This window comes from Leuciscus leuciscus, assembly GCF_965113295.1.
Source record: "Leuciscus leuciscus genome assembly, chromosome: 17".
NCBI lineage: Eukaryota > Metazoa > Chordata > Actinopteri > Cypriniformes > Leuciscidae > Leuciscus > Leuciscus leuciscus.
In genome coordinates, this window is record NC_138741.1 from 4,154,815 (window position 1) to 4,168,177 (window position 13,363).

Sequence of the window (13,363 nt, forward strand, 5' to 3'; positions counted from 1 at the left end):
TTTGATCTTTCAGATCAATCTCTTCATTTACCACAAAAGTTGTGTCGAATCTACTGTTAAGTGAACATGCAATTTATTCTCTTATAATGCCTCATATATATACACACTAAAAAAAAATGGTTCTTCAGCGGTTCTTTGCGGTGGTTAAGGTGCTATATAGCACCACTACCATTTAAAGAACCTGTTAAGCCCAGTTTGGTTCTTCAGCGGTTCTTTGGGGTGGTTAAGGTGCTATATGGCACCTCTTATGGTTCTACATAGCACCATTTGACAAAGGTAGGTGCTATATGGCACTTAAAGTGGTTCCCCTATGATTACAAGCCAATGAACCACTTTTAGTGCTATTTAGCACCATTTTTGTTTAGAGTGTAGGCTGACATGATATTATCCACACTTTTAACTTTGTAAGTGGAATATAGATGCAATTTATTCTGTATTAACCAATGACTTTCATGTATAAGCTTATGTATGTTATTAACCAAGTTTATGATTTAATACGTAAGAAAGAGTGTTGTATAAGAAAGACACTGCAACTGGTTTTGTAAAAGTCTTTATTGAGAATCTGTTTTATTAAGAAGGACACCACAACTTGTGTTATAAAAGTCTTTATTATGAATCTGTTTTATTAAGAAAGACATCACAACTTGTTTTTGTAATAACCTTTTATTGTAGTAATGCATGCAAGAAACGACAATGATGTACTCATAGTAAAACATTTAATCAGTAGATAGAAGTAACACTAAGCAGTAGAAAGCATGTATCTTAGCAAAGTAGAAATGGCAAGCATTCCCCGTTTGATGAGGAGCATGATACGCAGGAGAAAGGCAGAGGGTCCAGAACAGCAAGCAAAGGAGAACAAAGGAAAGAGCTTTATATATGGAGTTTGCAAGGGGGTTTCCAGAATGGAGGACAGTTCAAGACTTTGGATTGGACAGATTGTCTGTAAAGGACTGAATCTGTGCGGAGGGCGTGTGGACTATAACAAGTATTGTAAGGAATGTCAAAGTCAGACGCTGGTTCACCAAGGACGGCCTCTCCGGTGTTAGATGCCTTGCCATTGCGCCTCATGAAGATGAAAGCTTGCAAATTATTTGATTTTGATTTACTTATATTTTTATTTTATATATTAGTACCTTTTATGTAAACTAGTTAACCTGTATTTAATAAAAAATACATCTAATTTAAATTAAGAAGCTCGCCTGCCTTAAGTCTCTGTTTTACAAAAGATTGAGCTGAACTAAACCACGGAGCAGTCTTTCGACTGAATTGTAAGTATGGAAATGTATATACTTATTGTATAGAACGAATTCGACTGACTTTATACCTAACCTGAGAATAAACAAAATAAGGTAGAAGGTGTCTATATTTAAGACCCGAACAAGGGGTTAAATTAAGCACCATAAAACACTACATATTCCGTATCAGTATCTTCAGCTTTATCAGTTTCCGGATTTGTCATAGTTACAGTATCATTTAACTTAATCCTAATCCAAAATAACATACCCATACAAAAAAAAAAAAAAAAAAAAAATTTGAAATATATTTTAAAGTGTCAAAAATATATGTGGCATATATTCCAAATACATTGAAATATATTTGCATTGTTGTTCACTTATATTTATCATTTTGAAATATATTCTGAAATATAACAAAAATATATGATGTTAAGTGTGAAATATATTTACATTTATAACATGTCATGTAAAATATATGACAAAATATATGGTCATAAAATGTTTAGCTTGCTGAAGAAGGGTCGAAAATGTATTTTGAGCATAGTAATTCCTCTACCTTTTCCCCTATACACAACAGTAGGCTACCATATTTCACTACTGTATTATGACACACAGCTATAATAAATACTGTACTTACTTTTAAATGACTGCAATGTAAAATGACAGATAGTTGCTTTCCTAGGACTATTAGGCCATATTAGGTGGCACGTACCTAACACTAAGTGCAATTTATTAGATTTATTGTTGTTTTATTGACATCTTTCCTGAAGTCATTTAAATATTGAAAATATGCACAATTTTTATGATGCAAGTATAACAGTGACACTCCAACTGTGAAGTACACTTAAACAATAGAGAGAACTCAGTGTCTAACACTGCATACACACACTATTAAATATCTGTATTCAATTCTGTAAAAATAGGGGGGGAAAAACACTGCATTCTGTGTGTTATTTCCTACATAAAATTGTCATTTTAGGCCAATAAAGTCAGTAAAGGGGCAGCCGTGACCTACTGGTTAGGCTTCGGGCTTGTAACCGAAGGGTTGCCGGTTCAATCCCCGACCAGTAGGCACTGGCGGAGCTAGGGGGTGGCCAGGGGTGGCCGTGGCCACCCTTGGTCTAAGCTTGGCCACCCCTTTGGCCACCCCTCTCACAACTGCTGTTTCTGTCTCTTTTTTTATTGACAAAAATTGCGTTTTTTAAAACGCTGAACCGTCTCTTTAAGACCACAAAAAACATGAGACTTTTCAGACGCACACTCCAACTTCACCTCAACGCCAGGCGCAAGTCGAACAAGTGCCGAATGAGCTTCAGCAGAACATCGGACAGTGATATGCACATAAAAAATAAATAAATATAGAGTGAACCCTAACCCTTTCTCAACTGGTGGGTTGCAAGACCGTTTTGAGTAGGTCTAAGTAAGTCTAATAGTGTGCAGTCAACAACAAACGTAATTCTCTTTTTTTCTGATGCTACTTTTATTTTAGAAGATGTGTGTGAAAGCTTGTGACACTTCTGTCAGATGCTGAGAAAAGGGCGTTGTCCTTATTCAGCTGGCTATCTTCGGTTAGATGAGATGTTGTCAGGCCAAATGTCAGTAAAACGAACTAACTTTCCTGTCATTCCTGTGCTTGTGGTACGCACATCACGCGCGAATGCGGCGTGCTGTAGCCGTAGTCGTCGTCAATTAACTCATGTAAGAATCAAAAAGGCGATTAAAGCTGTCAAAACTGCATGCATTTATTTGTTATATATGCATCACATGTGTCTGGATTAAAATATTCTGCTATGTGAGATCACAATATAAGGCACAAACTGATATGTAATGTTTTAATGTCCAAATAAATGTGAGCACTGTGCATTTGTACTAGACGATAGGCATTCATTTTGCGTTAATTTGCAAAGGACAAACAAAAATGGATAATTTTTAAATCCATAAAATAACTAATTTTACATTCTGGCAACATTACATTATGAAAAACATAACATTTTACATTATGTGCTGTTGACTTCCGCCTTGTTCACATTCTTGCACAAAAGAGAACTTTTGTTTTCCTTTTTAATTTAGGTATGATAGAACTGTTGCAGTTATTTATTTTGACAACTAATATAGAAAGTTAAACTTTTTTTTGACAAACTCAGAATTGGTTGAAGAGTTCATTGATTATATAAAACGCATTGAAGGTTGAATAATCTTTGGACTACAGTAGTTATCTGCATGTTATCTCATCCATGAAGATGCAACAATGTAGAACAAGCTATTGGAGATTTTGAGAACCAGAACCAAGCTAACTGAGCAAGTTGAACTTTAGCTATAGTGTGTGCCCTTTTATTACTATTTAATTAATTTTAATATGAGGTGGTGGGTAATAATAAAAAAATATATAAAATTCACTCAGTATTCCATGATTCCTAATTCCTAAATCTTTATGGGGGCAATTATATCTATTGGGTTGGTTATTACCCATACACAAAAGAAATATATTTGAAATATATTTTCAAAATATATTTTTGGAATATATGCAAATATTTGAAATTGGCCCAATAAATATATTTAACTAAAATATATTTACATATATTTAACTAAAATATATTTACATATATTTAACTAAAATACATTTACATATATTTAACTAAAATATATTTACATATATTTAACTAAAATATATTTATTGGGCCAATTTCAAATATTTGCATATATTCCAAAAATATATTTTGAAAATATATGTCAAATATATTTATTTTGTGTATGGGTAATAACCAACCCAATAGATATAATTGCCCCCATAAAGATTGGTTTGTTCCTGTGAACAGAGATTGGTGGCTCCTTGACCTCATAGGCCAGTCCTGGTACTCAGACTCCTGCATGTCCTGCAAGATAACAGAGGTACACTTCCCTGTTAGGCCTCTTTTCGGTCGTTAATCTCTAGGTAACTCCTAAATTCCACCATTCTCTTTCATTCTAACTTCTTATGAATGCTTTGTGTGTTGAAAAGATTTTTAATAATTTAAACAATGTCTTTTCCCCCCTTTTAAAAATCTTTCAACACATGTTCCCCATGTTTTATACTTACATTGTTCGATATCCAAGCCATGCACCTCTAAGTTTACATGTTAATATATTATTTTTTTCTTTTTCACCTTTTACAAGCTTGTTTTTTAGTTTTTTTTTAATTCTTTCTGTATTACGCTTTATTCAACTTAATCCTGCAGCTTTGATTTTTGCAAACTTCAGTTCCAGCCAGAAATCCTTCAGCCTTGTTATCTGAACATGACACCATGTTGTTCCGTCTTACTAGCTTCATTAGGGGTAATTTATTCATCTATACTGCTCTCACAATTTACGATGTGTCACTGTGCGCTGCTGCTTAACATTCTTCTGCCTCTCCTCTCAGTCTCTCAGGAATTTTCAGTCTTTTACGATCATTTAATTAAAATCAAATTCCTCTTGCTCCAAAGTCCATTGAAGCTCAACTGTATGTTTGTCAACAATTTGTATTACTTTATCTTACTTTGTAATTCAATCTTTAAAAGGTTTAGTTGATTGTTTATTCTTTAACTTTATCCACACACCTGACATTTATCTCCCAGCATGCTTTGTGTTCGTTCTAGCCTCTCTGTCTCCTGTATTAAAGTTAACAAAATATATAAGGCTTCCTCGATATATTCATCCCATCTCGTATCATTGTGATTCGCTCTAAAAAAAAAAACATTTTAAACTGCCAATACGTTCAGACTCAGAGTCAGACAATCCATTGCTTTGAGGCGATTATCGTAAAGCTTTATCCATTCTTCTAAAAAAACATTGTTGCTTTAGCCCTATAAAATAATAAAGGCTTTTTAACTTTTGCATCCCACTGAGGACCTATTCTTTTTGATGAACATTTAACCCTTCCACGAGCACCAGAGGATATAAGGGATACCAGCGCTCCAGTTCCCCTCTGTCTAATAAATAATGGGATTGATTATATTATAGGCCTAAAGTGTGTATGTGTATTTATGTAGGCCTATATATACACACATACATATAACAGCATATCTCTTTAACAACACATCACAACTCAATACATGAGTATTTTGCTTTGCTTGAAAATGTGAAGTATTAAGACCAAATTAACGATTTGCATATTTTGCTGTAGATGTCGATACCAACCCAAAGTCATCGAGTGCGGTTACCAGATCAGATCCCAGTACAGTCTCTCCAACATCTACAACTATGGAATCAAGTAGGCCTACAACGAAACCAAAACCAGCAACAGTCACACCTACAGTGCATCCATCTCCAAATTCACCGGATGAGACAAAGTTCACGACCAAAACTCCGACACCGAGTCCCATGATAGTGGATGAATCCGTGCATAAAGACCTGGAAGACGGAGGGAATAAAACTGGATCTCCGAACTGCACCTCTGGATGGATGGGTGTACACACAGAGGTGTTTCTGTTAGGTGTGTGTGGCGTCCTGATGCTGATCATGGTGACCCTGAGCTTCTGCCTGTATAAACAGTGTAAGAAACAACCCGTGGAGAACCTCCATCTAACCAGGCTGATCTCCATCCCTAATCCAGCTTTTTACAACCCATAGGAAAGAGAGTGGAGGAACTTACCTTTCCTGCTCGCTGCTGTACGACGCCTGGCTCACAGCTGTCAATCAAAGTTTATTTCATATATATTTAGCCAAAGCTGTTTTCCCCTCAAGTAACATCACTAAATAATTTCATATATATTCCAAAACCTGCATAATTGCTGGAGGCGAAGCTCCACTGAGCAAGGCCAGAACTTCGTGCATTAATTGATTTTATGCATAAATGTGTTCAACCGTGCACAACCAATATTAATAAATATGAACTACACATGATGTTAAGGCCCATTGATTGAAATCCATACATGAAAGAACAGACTCACAAGGTGATTTTAAACACACACACACACACACACACACACACACACACACACACACACACACACACACACACACACACACACACACACACACACACACACACACACACACACACACACACACACACACACACACACACACACACACTTATATATATATATAATTTAGAAAAAATGCTATTGTTAATGTTCAAATTAGTATACTTTGTGATTTGAGAAGTACAAAAAAATAATAGTGCATAGAAACCAACATTTATATCCTTTAAAACTAAAGTACAGTATGAATGAATGTTTCACTGTAATGGATTTAATTATTATATTGAAATATTTAATGACTACTTAAAACAGTTGGTCAATTTGTATAGTGATTCAATAAGTTCAAAGTTCAATATGAAAGCAGATTATTCTTAGCAGTTCAGGCAATTTGGACTTTGCTCCTCGCTAATATTCATGTAAACACTATAACCACTGATTCAGAATGTTCTCTATTCTTTAGACTATCTATAGTTGTATTTCTTCTTAAAGGAAACACACGTTGTACACTGATTCTAATGTGAAAGCTGTTAAACACCCACTCAAATCTACAGTCACACTACAATACATTCAGCGTTGAAATCTTTTTCTTTTTAAACTTGTTATAAACACGACTGTGTATTTGATGTCCATTTTTTTATTTTCAAAATTGACCCAAAGTTCATTAAAAGTGATTTAAAAAAAGTTTCCTATGGAGTTGAAATCATATTGACACCACATGAATTTAATATTGTAATCAAAATAATGTTTGACTTTATACAGACTAAAGTGCCTCTGTTAGAGAATAAGACCGTGGCATTCATTTCCATTATTCACAATGACTGATTATTCCCAGGATTCCCGCATGTATCCGTCGAAGGTCCGATGACTGCACGTCTACTTGGTTTTGTTCAGAATCTCGACGGTCTTTTTGCCGTAATGATAGTAGCTGTAAGCAGACGCGGTGGTCGTCAGTGCGGTTACGTACCTGCCAACGCAACACACATTCGTTTAGTTTGACTGAATAATGAGTATGATGTGAGTGATGATGATAAATGAGTGATATGAGGAGTGAAAGCTCACCACAGGGACTGCAGTAACACACTGTCAGTGTAGTGAAACACAGGCGCCGCCAGAGACGCCGCCACCAGGAACAACTGCACCGCCGTGTTGATCTGAAACACACACACACACACACACACACACACACACACACACACACACACACTTTTCTATCTTACTGTACATATCAGTTTTACAAACACAAGACAAAAGTATATATATACCGTATTTTCCGCACTATAAGGCGCACCGGATTATAAGGCGCACCTTCAATGAATGGCCTATTTTAGAACTGTTTTCATATATAGGGCGCACCGGATTATAAGGCGCATAGAATAGAAGATACTGCAGTCAAACGTTTGACTGGGTTTGCGTTATGCAGTGGTCACCAACCTTTTCAAGCCTAAGATCACATCCAAAGTCCAAATGTAAACCAAGATCTACCACTTGCAAAAAAATATGAAAAAACAAGTGGCTGAGCTGTAAAACCTTGTTTATACTCGACGCGTCCGCATGAGCGCGAAGGTAATACAAAACTAATATCCGTCTGCTCGGGCAGATTCGGCTCAAAGTCGTGCATCTTCGGATGCGGAGGCGCGCGCGCGGCAAAATGACATCATTGTGACAGCGCGCGCGCCTCCGCATCCGAAGATGCACGACTTTGAGCCGAATCTTCCCGAGCAGACGGATATTAGTACATCTCATCACACCGGCACCCAGTTTGCGCGTCTAAATCAGTTGTATGGTCTGGTGTTCAGTCTAAAACAAAACAGTTGCGTCAAGTATAAATGCCTCGTCTGTTTGGGGAGGTGCGCGCTCAGTCAGCGGAGGCTCGCGCTCCGGTGCCAGGCGAAAGTATAAACAAAAGGTTTAAGTCAGCGGTTGTTTTACAGACATTAATATAAGGCGCCAGATCCATATATAAGGCGCTCCGGATTATAAGGCGCACTGTCGTTTTTTGAAAAAATTAAAGGCTTTTAAGTGCGCCTTATAGTGCGGAAAATACGGTATATAACACTGATCATCATAATGGTTCAGACAGGCATGTCACAATCATGAATTTTGTGCCGATGATTAATAGTCATACAAATAATTGCAATTAATGATTTAATTTCGTTTTGCTCATATCAGTTACAGTTGTAAGCATAATGCATTTTTGTTTTTACTTGGAATCATATACAATTATAATAATAACATTTATAATACAATTAGGCCTATATGATTTACTGTGAATTTATTGAAAATGTATAATATTTATATAAATAATGATTTATTATAATGTAATAAATAATCGTTTATATAAATATAAATTTTCACAGAAATATATAAATATTTTTTACTGTGTTCTATTATATTATAAATAATAAATTTTACAAATATCATTAATTTTCACAGAAATATATAAACATATATGCATTGAAACAAGGTTTTATGTTTTAGTCCACCTTGCTGATGAGTGTTGGTCTGAGTCGGGCAGTGGTGTAACAGGGGTTGAAGAATTTACTGAGTGTCACCTGTGCAGAAAATACAGACAAACGTCACATGTGTGACCCTGGACCCCAAAACCAGTCACATGGGTACATTTTCTGAAATTGAGATTTATACATCATCTGAAAGCTGAATAAATAAGCGTTCCAGTGACGTATGGTGTGTTAGGATAGGACAATATTTAGTCGAGATGCAACTATTGAACATCTGGAATGTGAGGGTGCAAAAAAATCGAAACAGTGAGAAAATCTCCTTTAAAGTTGATCATTTATGTTCTCTATTGTGCAGCATTCACTCACACAAATAAATGTTTTATATATTTACGGTAGGACATTTACTAAATATCTTCATGGAACATGATCTTTACTTAATATCCTAATGATTTTTGGCATTAAAGAAAAATTTATAATTTTGACCCATATAATGTATTGTTGGCTATTGCCACAGATAAACCCGTGCGACTCGTGACTGGTTTTGTGATCCAGGGTCACATATTGCTACTTCATGAACTGTAAAACACACTTATGTCTGAGGACACGGATTAAAGGGATAGTTCACCCAAATATTCAGTCATCATTTACTCACCCTCAAGTTGTTCCAAACCTGTATGAGTTTCTTTCTTCTGTTGAACACAAAAGAAGATATTTTGAAAAATGTTGGTAATGTTGACAATGTTGACGGTAGCCATTGCCTTCTATAGTATTTTATGTTTCCATACTACAGTCATCTGTGTGATTACCAACATTCATCAGAAGAAAGAAACTCATACAGGTTTGGAACAACATGAGGGTCAGTAATGACTTATGCTTTGGTGAACTATCCCACAGTCCACATAAAAAAAACAAGTGCAATGATGAAACATAAATCTGAACACTGCATTCCTTATACTTTTCTGTTAGAAATATGATAGAAAGCACCACAAAACGGCTCAAAGTTGTTCACTTACTGGAGGAGGAACTGTTTTATAGCGCACGTAGAAGACAGCAGCGATCAGCGCTACGTCTCTGGAGATGATCAGTGCTGTCAGAGGAGCTTTGAGGAAAAACAGCATGAGTTTAGAGATCTGGACAAGTTTACATCTAGAACTAAACAGCTGTTTGAGTTTACTGCTATAATGCACAAGGTGCTTCCTGAAAAAGTGAATAACTAATTATGCAAAATATGGAGTGATGAAGCATAACGGTTGTAAGCTGGTAAGTGGTTGTTCAAACCACATAAAGGATTTTAAAAGAACATTAATAAACCAGCACTGTGTGAAGTGAACTCTAAGTCAGCTTGGATACATTTCAATTTGGTTATTAAAGAGGACCTATTATGCCATTTTACAAAGCCTCAAATTCTCCACTGTTGCGGCTCGTCTCTTCCCAGTCTGTCAGTAACGCTCTGTTTAGTTCCCGTCTCTATGAAGCCCCTCCTTCTGAAAAGCACACTGCGCTCTGATTGGTCGGCTGGATCAGTGTGTTGTGATTGGTCGAGCGCTTCGAGTGTGTTTGGGAAATGTCCCGCCCCTTACCATAACCGCCAGTTTAACACACTACTAACTCAACCAGGCCCCGCCCCTTTATTCTGCGTATGAATTATTTAAATGAGGAATATTGTGACGTGTTCGTTCCCGGAAGAAACTCAAGACTACAATGGAGGCGTTTCAGGAGTTCAGAAACACTGATACTGATATAGAGAAGAACTCCCGCTGGAGGGACTTTTTCATGCTCAAACAGCAACTAAAGAAAGAGGAACATGGGAAATAGCAGAATAGGTCCTCTTCAAAGAAATTAAGCTACACTGGTGAATAAAAAAAATGACAGAAAATGAACATCATCTCACCAGGGATGAGTTGTGCATATGTCAGACTAACGTAAAGAACGCTGATGAGAATCTTATCAGCCAATGGATCGAGAGCGCTGCCCAGAGCCGACTTCTGATTGGGCCAGTTACGAGCGATGTAGCCGTCCAGCTGAAAGCCAAACCATTGATCAATGCAACAAAATCTCCTTTAGGACAGTTCATTATAACATCCTTAAGCATTACACATCATAAGATCAGATCACGTTCTCTTCAACTTACCAAGTCTGTTGCTCCGGCCAGTAAGAACAGCCCCAGAGAGATGTGGAAGTACTGTTCCATGATCAAGTATCCCACGACAGGAGACAGAGCGATCCGGGCTATACAGAGGTAATTAGGGATCGTCCATGGATTCTCATACTGTGAAGAAATGACATTACATTCAATTATGGATTATGCATGAACACAAGACATTTAACACACTTAAAAATCCATGTCATTGATGTAGATATTAAAGAAGTATCAGCAGTATCTGTAGAGTTTTATTTAATACCATGTCCACATCTATGACTATCTTCATGGCAAAAACTGAATAAAAAAAACACAAGAGTTGCATAAATAAAAAATAAAAGAACAAGCAAACAGAAGAAAAAAAAAATACTGCAATTCATATTATTGAAGATTTTTAACACTAACAAATGATTAAAAATTCTAAAGCCGTTTCTAGTAAAATCTTACTAAACAAGTCCTTAAGTGAGCTTACTTGGAAATGTTTTCTACTGCATTAAAAGCAGGACAGTCCAATAAAATATGTTTGACATTAAAGAAAACTTCATTTATTGTAAAGAACATTCACTAACTCAGATACTTTTAATGGAAAACAACAAAAATTATATTTTTAGAAAATATCATTACATCATCAATGTTAACTATGAACCTGATCCACTAGTGTTTGACAACCACAAAGTGACACAATACTAGATCCAATATTTCATACGCTATTATTTTTTTATTGTTTATTTATTTCTTTATATATCTAATTATTGTTTGATTTAATTGAATCTATTTATGATCATTTACTTAAATTAATTTGTTTAACAATAGAATAAAATACATATATAAAAGTACATTTATTTCAATATAATTTTAACATTTACTTAAATATAATTTAATTAACTTACGTCTATGCATTTATTTTAATAAAAAAAATAAAAATAAATTGTTTCTTCTTCACTGTCTTCACGCTGTGGGCCCCATGGAGTTCCCCGGACCACAATAAAAAAAAATATAAACCCTGATGTACTTTACTTAGAAGTGAGACAGGTCAAAAAACACAAGTGTGAAAATAAGACTAGAGTGTAATAAACACTCTGATCTGACTCGACTCACCAGCTCGTTAAACTGGAAATGTCCCTCTTCAGCTGGAGGTGGTGAGGCTCCATGTCCTTGAACTTCCTCCTTTTCCCTTGAATCCTGCTTTGAACATTTTTCTTCCAAAACGGGCTTTCTGGAAGCATCAGTGCAGAAGCCATTGGAGGCAGCACACACACTTCCAGCGGTGAAGCCTGGCAGATGAAGCCTGCAGAGATGCTTGTGGAGCCTGGCTCTGCATATAACCGAGCTGAGGGGGTCTGAACTCTGTCTCTGATGAAGCTCCAGGTCTGGTCCACAGGTCCTCAGTCTCTGAAGCCATGTGAGCTGTGCAGTAGTAGTGTGTTTGAGCTGTGTGTTTGCAGATCTTCTGTAGTGGCAGCTGGCAGCAGTGCTGACGCTCAGTCTGTGTGTGTGTCCTTTAGCACAGCCGAACCCGCTCTTCGCCAAACAAGCTGCCAAAAACATGTCAGCTGCTCTATCTCAGTCAAAGTAGATGATCTATATCCGCGATCTGTTTAACCGAGCATCTAGCAGCATATTTCGACATTAATTCGTTCATATTCCTTTATATTTTAGACATTCATTGGCGACCCACATGTTTTTGCCCTGCCGTGTTCCGAGTCCGACCCGCCTGCTAATGTTTACGACAGTTGTCAAAAAAGGGCGGGTATTAAAGGAGCCGCGCTCTAATACGCATTATAATAAAAATAAACTAACGCATATTAAATGCTTCAGATTAAGTGGAAATATAATATAATTTGATGTTGATGGCAGCGGATACCAAGCTGCCACATTTTTACTGTAGTAACAATTATCTCTAGTGAGCAGCGATGGTAGTTTGCTTCGCTGTATCTTCCATTATCTTTTATATTCTAGTAACATTATAAAACTGCAATTCAAATTATCAGCTAATAATAAATAGTAATATTGTTCTATATACTGTATAATAATATATAAATAATCATTATCATATATTTATATATATATATTAATGTATGATATTAATGTCATAATCATAATTAAAAGGAACTCCTTCAAATAGAGTAAAAAACGTTCAGAATGTGTCATTTTATTTTATTTTATTTTTTTATGCAATTTTACAACTCTTTGAATGCATATTCCATATTCTTTTCATTTTAATCTATTGCAATTAAATGTATTTCACATGTGTTGGTTCTTCTGTTACCTAAAATTGTATAAACAGCATTCAGTATTGAACACAGCAGGATCTGCTGAACGGACACACAGCTAACATTGCAATGCCAAACATATCATATAAACATTCTGTTTTAACGTTCAGAAATATGGTTACGGTTTGGTTTTTGTACATAGTATTTACAGATACATGCTATTTAAAGAGAACTAGGTGTCTATTTATGTACATGAAAACAATGTACAGTTAATGTAAACATACATTACACTGTGTGATATAAATATAATATTTGCTGCATTAAAAAAGACAGACCCAACAGTATGGCACAATAACATTGTAAAAACATCATAAGA

The 13,363-nt window shown here is 36.0% G+C and overlaps 2 protein-coding genes across 2 annotated transcripts in view; both read right to left on the minus strand.

Moving 5' to 3' along the window:
• Nucleotides 1-6,317: 6,317 nt before the first annotated feature.
• crls1 (cardiolipin synthase 1) lies at nt 6,318-12,505 on the minus strand. The gene is made up of 7 exons (XM_082143862.1): nt 11,873-12,505; nt 10,766-10,903; nt 10,526-10,655; nt 9,648-9,733; nt 8,659-8,727; nt 7,235-7,326; nt 6,318-7,139 (listed from the first exon to the last, which is right to left on the minus strand). Exons 1-7 carry the CDS (start codon nt 12,320-12,322, stop codon nt 7,049-7,051), a joined length of 1,056 nt encoding a protein of 351 aa, XP_081999988.1. The 5' UTR covers nt 12,323-12,505; the 3' UTR covers nt 6,318-7,048.
• Nucleotides 12,506-12,917: 412 nt separating this feature from the next.
• Nucleotides 12,918-13,363, minus strand: part of mcm8 (minichromosome maintenance 8 homologous recombination repair factor) — a 16,109-nt gene continuing 15,663 nt past the window's right edge. Inside the window, exon 19 of the mRNA XM_082143751.1 lies at nt 12,918-13,363. This exon is cut by the window's right edge and continues 103 nt beyond it. The gene's annotated coding sequence lies outside the window, so the exon portion shown is untranslated.